General features: G+C 29.0%; 1 protein-coding gene across 1 annotated transcript; it reads left to right on the top strand.

The window, feature by feature from the left end:
- Positions 1-7,279: 7,279 nt before the first annotated feature.
- Positions 7,280-9,880, top strand: LOC132949126 (uncharacterized). Its single transcript, XM_061019908.1, has 2 exons — positions 7,280-8,300; positions 8,795-9,880. The coding sequence occupies exons 1-2, from the start codon at positions 7,701-7,703 to the stop codon at positions 9,878-9,880; spliced, it is 1,686 nt and encodes a 561-aa protein (XP_060875891.1). The 5' UTR covers positions 7,280-7,700.
- Positions 9,881-10,220: the final 340 nt, after the last annotated feature.

The following is a 10,220-nucleotide window of genomic DNA, read 5'->3' as shown; positions in this document are numbered from 1 at the left end:
AGATTTTTTGGCATCAGAATTAACTATTTACCTTGTTTTAAATTTTTAATCCTTAGCTATAAAAGTTCAACATTTTATAAATTTTAACTACTAAATAATTTGTAAATTTTAAATTTTATAAATTTCGTCAACATTTAAACTTTAAATGCTTATGTATGTATAATGTATAAATTACATTTATATATAAATAATATAATGCTTTTAATAATATGCCAATAAATAGCTCAATAAGAATCGCAATATTTCAATGGTGCATATAGATAATGATAATAATATTATAAACATTCTGTGAAAATTGCATGTTTCTTCAGTAATTTTTTTAAATTTTAATAATTAGGTATACAAAAACCAAAATTTGTTAGGTCGAAAACCAATTTTGAGTAAATATTCCCGTTTTTCCTTAATTTTTTTTTCTTGGTGCTTTTGAAAACAACTAGGAATTTAAAATTTTAATCTTCTCAATGTGGTAACTAGATTCACTTTCCCGCCTGAAAAAATACTGAAGTTAAAAACCAAAGCATTGTTTCGATAACTAATCTTGTACTCAGACACAAAAAAAAATTAAAATTAAAAAAAACACATCATTGTAAAATCAATACATTCATCGCTCCGCTAAGAATTTAAAATACAATTTTTCATAGTAGGTTTTAATTTGTTTTTCCTTAAAGTGTTACATTTAATACAACACAATAAATTAGTATTTAGTTTCAGTATCACATAGGCACGTAGTTAGTATATCAGTAGCCAATAGGTATAAAGAATATACAAATGATATTATTTGATTATTAAACTTAATTGAATTATATATTAATTGAGTAGATTTTTATAAAATATACCATATTAAACAATAATATTTTATATTATAGATGCATATTGCATGGTTAATATTAATTAAATTCCAATAAGATAATAATAATTATTACAGCATTGAACATATTATCATTATATCAAAGTCGTCTTTTGACTTTAAAGCTGTTATATAATATACCAACCTACTATAATTGCTGAATAAACTAATTACAGTAATTTACAAGTTTTGACAGTAGTTGAGTACATGTTTTTGTTATATTGAACACTTGAAATAATTCTAAGCTCAATATATAATATTTCAAAATTAATCTTTGGCACTATTATTTATCAGCCATGGTAAGCATTCAATACTCTGCAAATTATAACTCATTGCGTCATAGGAAGTGCAGCTAAAATATCAAATATCAATATCATTCAGTCATTTTAATCAATAGTCCATTATATTATCGCTAATTTTCATTGATACCTTAGCACCTCCTCATACACGGATATTTAAATTTCATATGTCATGATCTAACTCCATACTATTAGTTTTAGTTATTACAAGCAGTTGTATACAAACACTTGTAATCATCCTAACCTACTGAGTACTGACATACAAACTTTCTTCTATCACTCCCCCTGATAATTCAACACGTAGGTTTAAGTGTAAATGGCTTCTTAATGATTAAACCATCTCCCTAGACATTTCATAAATAATTGAACCATCAACCATTCCTGTGCATTTGTCATTTATTACAAATTTTCTTATGCTTAGTGTTCAAATAATAAATATTATCTGTATTAATTATAAATAAATAAATATACAATTTAGGTTTTATACAGATTAGGTTTAACATAATTAGTATTTATTATTTTAGATTATTGTGAAATAGCACTACTTAATATCAATTATTTGTTTATAAAAAAAACCTAACATTTGTTGTTAAATCAAAATGTATGCAGTACCTAAAGTTATAAAAATGAAATACCTAATACACTTCCATACGTCATACTCAAAAATGAAAATTGCATGTGGAATGTCTTATTTGACCACTTATGTTATGTATCGCATAGTAAAATCAACGAAGTTAAATCTATAAGTATTCGATTTTTCCAAAAATATAAAAAGAAAATAATATTTCTTAAGCTCAGATGCAAACGACGATACTTATCAATTGTTTTTAATAAACTACAACTTTTATATAATGGCTTTCTTAAAACAATAATTATAAATTATCCTTTAAGATTGAATTATAAATTACAATACATGTGATTATCACCGATGAAAAAATAATAATATATCTACTACAGATTATAAATTGTAAAAATCCATGATCAGAATTAAGATAAAATCAGTTACCTATCACGTTGACGTAATACTAAATGGATGAAATATCGACGGTAATTAAAAACCCATCAGTGTAAAGCCTCGTCAAAACAATAATTGTATTTGAACAAAATGTTATTGCTTATTATTGATTTTCTTTAAATTAAGAAATCCATTTTTATCAGTATATCACCAACGTAAAAAAAGCACATTAAAAAATATTATACTCATATTATTTTTGTCTATTATATTTTCTCGTTACAATACTTATTTCAATTTTAAGAATTAATACAATAGTTGTTTATTATGTGAAATTGTTATCGGCACCCGCGCATTTCAGTTGCACGAGTACTACCTACCTATACTTACTATTACTTGTTGGCACCGGCCACCATCACAATCAGCGACTACTGTACGCCAAAATGCTATATAATTCTACTAAAAGACGACTAAACGACAAAACCGTTTTTACTTTACACAACCTGTGGCGTACCTACTAAATATTAGTCCCGACAAATTGATTATAATGTAATAATGTACAATTCATAAAATAGAAGTAAGATATATTGTACCACTAATTATATATCTGTATGAATATAATATGGTTGTATGACATTTAATTTGGAAGTTGTTTTAACATTATTAATGAAAACAATTCAAATAATCATTTTATATATTTTTTTTTTCTTTTTTAATTGATCATTTAAGCCCGGCAACTATGGCCATTAGCTGTTTGTTTGTTTATTTGTAGGGGAGGATACTGTTGGTTGGTAAACACGTGTGTGTAGTTTTTGGCAGATTTTCAAGTGGGCTCTCGTAGGTATCTGCCATGCCCGGGTGGGGGATGGCAGCACTTGTTCTCCGGACACCGTGACTTGTCCGAAGAAAAATGCCGCCCATGGCCGAGGAATCGAACTCGGGTCGGCTGCGTCGCAGCCGACGCCTTAGTCCACTCGACCACTCCTGATCAAATAACAGTTTTATTTATGTGGATAAGATAAAAAGTTAAATATTTTTATCTAAATAGTGCACAACACAATATTAAAGGTAAAACTATTTTCACAAGAATAATAAAACAATAGTGGAAATAAAATTCACATTTAAATATTGAAATTTCTAGTAGAATATATTTCTAATATATTTTTTATTTGATTTGTGAATATACGACAGCCAACTTCAAACACAATAGAAAATATATAATAAAAGTCATACAAAATGAAAGAAATAATTTATTTATTTGTATAACAATTCAATCATAGTTATAATGGCATTTTGACTACTTTTTAGTAGGTATTACAAAAACTGAAACTTGACTCAATAATGGATTCTTTGATTAAATTAAATTTCTACAACTAAAACAGTCTCATCAATTTTAAATCATTGAATTTATCGTCGTTCACCATTACACCGTAGCTGCACGTGACCACCACATTGGTAGTTGGGACCTTTTCTTCATCACGAAGAAAAATATTTTATATTAGTACATCACCATATTAAAATCGTTTATGGAAAATATTACGACATTCGTAACGAAATCCACCTAAGGTACCGAAATTGTCTATACTCTATACACATATGCCAGCTAACTGATATGATTTGTTCAAACTTGCCGCTCTTTCTACCTATGTCGTTCAACCGGTTGGCAACGCATAGGACGTCGATCGAATATCCTAAACCTTTGCCATAACAGCTCCTCATTGCTGTCATCGCGCCGCACGGCCTGTGGGCACTGGGCAAATTACCGGCGATGACATCAAGACTTAGCCTTGTCTTTCCATAGAACCCGTGGCGAGTGGACCTAAGACGTTCCGAGTGGTGACCATCATCGTGGTTACCGGTTGGAGACCGCGCGGTGGTCGTCATACACAGCCCCGTTTATAGTTCGATGCTTTCGCTTTCATTTATTGTTCGTGTCGAGCGTTTCACCGCTCACACGAAGTCGACGGACCCGACTTTTCATTTTGCAGTCCAAGTCCAGCCGCGTCCGTCCAGTGACGAAACTCGTGAAGTTTCCGACCGTCGTCAGCGACCCCGGTATACATAATAAATCATTTCGAACCGTGGTCCTGTGCACGGATATGGTATTATGTTATTATCATTGTTATTGATTAGTAGGGCTCGGATTTTAAAGCATATTAAATAACAAAAAAAAGCACAAAATCGTTTTAAAAAAGCAAAAATGAAGCATATTTATTGTTTAAAAAAGCAAGGCCAAAAATTAACATGAATTAGTTATAAAACTGAATAAAAATTAAAAATTAATTTAAATTAAACAAATGAATTCACTACCATGTATCTGACAAGATTTCCGTGTCTTTTAACAGCTTGCACATGTTTTTCTCTCCGTACGTGCTGTTGTAGGTACATTACATTTTTTTCATATGACACTTTTATTTCACTAAATTTGCAATATAAAATCAATCCATCTGTTTGAAAAAATTCTTCATCAACTTCTAACACTAATTTTTTTAAAAATGAATTTGTTTTAACTTTGGTATTTTTATAAATTACAACACTCTAAAACTTTAATTTTGAACTGGTCGGTAACGATGTTATCTATGTACTGAGCGTAGGTTCTACAGGCTATATGCAATAGCCGATAAGCTATCGCCCTGTCTGTAGATATCGATAAAGTGATAAACTAAAATAAAATCTATATTTATATTATACATAGATATAAAATCAAGCCGATAACAAAAACTATAATAATCCAATACAACCATTTAGTCCGTATTCCGGGTTTTCACATTTATTAATAATTAAACAAACATTTTTTTAAGTGAAAACTCTCAATGCGAAATCCACAGTTAGAATAACTGAAAAAAGCAAAAAAAGCATTTACACAAAAAAAATCCAAAATCGTTTATTTGGAATCATTATTTATGTATAAAAATTAGATTTCTATTTTATATATATAAAAAGAAGCATTTGCTTTAAAATCCGAGGCCTATTGATTAGGTATAATTATATTGTTGAGCTCGACCGCAGAAACGTCTCCGCCAGCCACTACCTATATCATTTCATTCCGTTGGGCTTTACTCGTCAATCGTCACAATATAACTTATTATTGTATCATATAAATATTTATTTTATTATTATTTCTCTTTACGTCACTCTACTCACATCCAAACCAGTGAACATAAATTTATTTATTACAGTTGCTAGGCCAAATGGTAGTCAAAAGCCCCGGCAATGAACATAATTAATGATATTATATTAAATTTGAAAAAACATCGAATAAAAATATGGCTAATCTCACACCTTAGTTGACGTGTTTAAAAACCAGTTGAAGATTTTCTTTTGGTTTTGATCTTGACTATCTTCAATCATCAATTTAAATGTATATGCAATAAAACAAAAAAAAGTGTAAACAATATGTTTGCATGATGACGTATTTCAAAACAATTTTCAAATTGTATAGTTTACCTATATTAGATTTTACTGTAAATAGTAATGTTCTTTTATGGTTTTGTATGGTTTTATATGCGTAAAATATACCATAACGGTATACAATTTTACTATTATAGTTTTCCAATTTTTTTTATTTTTTAACTCAAAAGTGTTAAACAAATAATGGAAAATCAAATTGACGATACATTTACATAAAAAAAAACATAGTACAAAAGTTGCTAAAAAAAACATCTAATTTATGTTGGAACATAATAGGAACATAAAACAGCTGTTACGGTCAACTAGATCAGTAGTTAAGGGTCTTCGTCACTAGATTTTTCAAGCGCTAAAATGGTCTTTGAATTTCCAAAAATAAACACGGTTCAATCTATTCGATTTCAATTTTGAAAACTGTTCTGAACTCGTTACCTAGTCTTCTGTGTTTACACCAGATCATTTTTAATAATAAATATTTTTTAATTAAATACAAGCTATTAAGGAACTGATATTTTAAGAATTTAAAACAGCTATAAAAAGCTTAATATTAGATTATTTCAAAATGTATCTGGTGTGAACTTAGATTAAGATCTTGGCTTTAATTTTGTATAGGTATGTTATTTCTCTAAACCTGCCTCGGAAGCCGTAAATATGGAAATACTAGAACATGTTTATTGATATAATGATAGATATAAAATAATTTGTTGCACAACCTGTGCTGCTCAACAATTCCAACGGCGACCAAGATTATTAAATCCCCCACTCCTTATTCCTGGAAATGCGTCGACGGACGCGACTCGCGGCACGAGCGATAACACGACAGCTGCCGCCCGCCCGCCTGGCTATTTTTATCCATTGCTTTTGTATACACAATACAGCCTACTAATTGATTATTATTATGAAAATCATTTCCGTCTTGAGCTTCAAACGTGAACATTGAAATGAATTCGAGTAATTCCAATACGAGAATATGCAAAAAAAAGAGAGGGTTTCCATCAAAAAAGAAGAAATCTAAGATAATAGGTTCACAAAGCTTGTTTAAAAGTCGATGGACAAGGTACATATTTTATTATTATATTTTTTTATGGTGTATAGTAAATGCTAATATAAACAACCAGTGAAAATGTCATGGTCATGTGTTTTAAAGTTACACTAAAAACCAAAATCGGATTTTGTCAAAAACCGATTTTGCGTGAAAAATTCAGTTTTTGTTTAAATTTTTTTTTTTTGTTTTTGTTTAAAATTACGTATTTATTTGACCTCCCCAATGCACCAACTAGATTCACTTTCCCATCGAACAAGATACTGAAGTAGAAAATCGAAGCATTATTTCGACTACTTATCGTGTACACAGACACAAATAAAAAAAAATAAAACATACATAATTGTTAAAATCAATACATTCATCGCTCCACTCAGAATCTAAAATAGACGTCATATTGAATATTATTATACTATAGGTATAACAAATAATAACCATTTCAAAATTTGGATTTTTTTGCCCTTTTTTTTACACATGAATTATTAACGATTCACTATCAAACGGTTTTATATTTTTGTTATTATTAAAAATAGTAGTTTTATAAATAGGTCTATTTTTTAATTTATTTTTAATTAGTAGTCATATAAAAAGGAAACCTTCGCCAAATGTTTGATTTGGCCTTTTATTTACTCATTATATAGGCTATAGGTTTTTGAAAAAATTTGGTTAAACCTGCTGTATGCAACCGCCAACCCACCCTAATTGAAAAATAAATTACTTGTATCAAAATAAAATATATTACAATTTAAATAAAATGTATCATAGACTTAACCATATTATTATAGTGACTTAATCTATGACCGAAGTCCACTACAACCCTACTATACAGCAGAGCGAGTTCCCGGTTTTTTTTTTAAATTAACTTCTACATTTTTAGTATGGTGTAAATATTACGAACATTTTAATGATTAACAAGATATATAATTAATTGTGGTTTAGTTTTATATATACGTATATACTTTTAATTTATCCAGAGAGCACAGTGATCAAACTTCTTCAAATACACAAATTTCAGTCTCACCTGTACCTGTTGATGTAGTTCCAAATCCTGCTCTAACTGAAAATTGTACACCTGCTATTTCCCAAGCTGCAAAAGTCTCTTTTTCATTATCTCAAGATGATGTTAACCTAGCCCAACCATTAGCTACGTCTATGGAATATGACGTAAATTCTGATGTTGATACGCACAAGCTAGAAACAAGTATTTCACCTATCAAGAATCATGAACACACTATAGTTGGACGACGAATTTTAGATTTAGCTTATATATGTCAACAAATTAAAGAAAAAGATAATCACGACCCATACGGTTGCTCATTTAAGGACATGGTTTGTGTCAATGAAAAAAAAATTGGTTTAAAATCATCTTTTGCATTTAAATGCAATTTTTGTCTGAAAACATATACAATTGACTCGGAAAGTTCAGAAGCGAATATGACGGATATAAATATTGCTGCAGTAGCTGGTATAATGAATGTGGGTGGAGGATTTAGTCAGCTTCAAACTATGACCGCTTCTTTGGAAATACCTCCCTTAAGTCAGTTTGTGTACAATAAGTCACATGATATAGTTTGCAAATCATTTAATGAATGTGCTCTTAAAGAAATGGAGGCAGCTGCAAAAGAAGAAGCTCAACTAGCCGTAAGTGCCGGAGACATAGATACTGACGGAACTCCCCTTATTTCAGTAGTTGCAGATGGATCCTGGTGCAAACGGTCTTACAGGTCAACTTACAATTCATTATCAGGCGCTGTAAGTTGATATTATATTCTTATTTTAATTTAATAAATTTATGATATGCTATACAAAAGTAATATATTTTACTATTTTTAGTATACCTAAGTATATTACAGTAGGTTGAATTAATTTTTGCCAAAAACATTGCATTTGAAAATTGTGTGTAGGTATATACCCATTTTATATATAAAATGTAATAATATAATATGTTTTTAATGTTTCAAATATACCCATAAATAATATTTTTTAGTTACAGCAAAATAAATAAAATCGTTATTCTTCATTTAAATAACTAATTTTGTCGAAATTTGAACTTAAAATATCTATACCTATAAGAACTTGTGTTGATACATTTTTTTAGAGTTTTTGGTTATAATATGAACTACTCATGAGAAACCTTGTAATTTTTCTAGATACTGTTTACAATATTGTACATATTATAATTAAATAATAGATTATATTATGTTCTTATTAAATATTTAAAATTGTTTTTATTTTTGTATATTTAGGCTGCAATAATTGGGTATAGAACGAAAAAAGTTTTATTTTTGGGAGTAAAAAATAAATACTGTTCAATCTGTATTCGTTCTGGTCTTGGTTCAAAAGAAGTTAAAGAACATTGTTGCACTAAAAATTGGTCGGATAAAAATGGATCGTCGGGTATGGAAGCAGCTGTAATAGTTGAAGGTTTTAAACAAAGTGAACCTATGTATGGTATAAGGTATCAAAAATTGATAGCCGATGGAGACTCAAGCGTATACAAAAAAATTTTAGAAGCAAGGCCTTATAAAAATTTAACTGTACAAAAAGTTGAATGCCGTAACCACCTTCTTCGTAATTTTTGTAACAAACTTAGAGATATAACTACGAAAAAACAAGCAGGTCAATTAGCTCATAGAAAATTGTTATCACGTAATATTCTACGAATGCGAAAAGGTATAGTGAAAGCTATTGAATATAGAAAAAAAGAAAATTCAGTTATAGGACTCAGAAATGATATTTTAAATGTTGTCAATCATGTTTTCGGTGATCATAGTAGTTGCTCAAAATATTTTTGTGACATAACCGACGATAATAATTCAAACGATATTAATTACATGGAAAAAATTTTTAGTACAGATAGAGTGTTTATAGATAGCGTAATGCAACCTATTAGGTATCTTGCTAGACATACTTCAAGCTTGATACTGAATGTTGACAGCAATATAGTTGAATCTTTTAATGCCATTATTGCAAAACTTATAGGAGGGAAAAGAGTGAATTTTGCTCTAAAAGGGTCATACGCTGGACGTTGTGCGATTGCTACAGTTACTAAAAATTCTAAAAGACCTTTTTATTCTTTGCACAAGACAATTTTAAAAAATAGTCCCTTTAAAAAATTGCCATCAGTGAAAATGGAAATAACACGACGAGATAATCAATTTCGTCAAAATAATCGCTTGACGAAAAATAAAAGGTTTAAAAAAAAATTATTTGGTGTGAATGACTCAAATGCTTCATATGGAGAAAATTCAATGAAACCAGATATGAATGAAAATGAATATAATATAGAAAAATTGGAAGTCATTGAGTCCATGAAAAAAATAAACGTTTAAAGCTTCTTTAATATTTTGTTTTAAGTAATATTGAGTTTTGTTAAAGTATATAGTTTAAGTATATACAAATATTAAGTTTTTTTTTACAATGTACCTTAACATATTATGAAATCGTCTATACGTTAAAATAAAATAAAAATATTATTTATATATTCGTTTATGATTTATTGTCTTACTTATATATACACATATACATTACAAACATAAATTAATATAATTAATGACTAAGGGACATTCGTATTGCCGGTTGTACTAGGTTTCTACTAAATGCTATTCACTGACGACTGACCGTGAGAGGTGGAACATTTAAATTATTATATCCCCAAAATACCTATTGATT

The sequence above is a fragment of the Metopolophium dirhodum genome, chromosome 7, assembly GCF_019925205.1.
Source record: "Metopolophium dirhodum isolate CAU chromosome 7, ASM1992520v1, whole genome shotgun sequence".
In the NCBI taxonomy this organism is placed as follows: Eukaryota; Metazoa; Arthropoda; class Insecta; order Hemiptera; family Aphididae; genus Metopolophium; species Metopolophium dirhodum.
The sequence above is the reverse complement of the archived record's forward strand: the minus strand, read 5'-3'. Positions and strand labels throughout refer to the sequence as shown.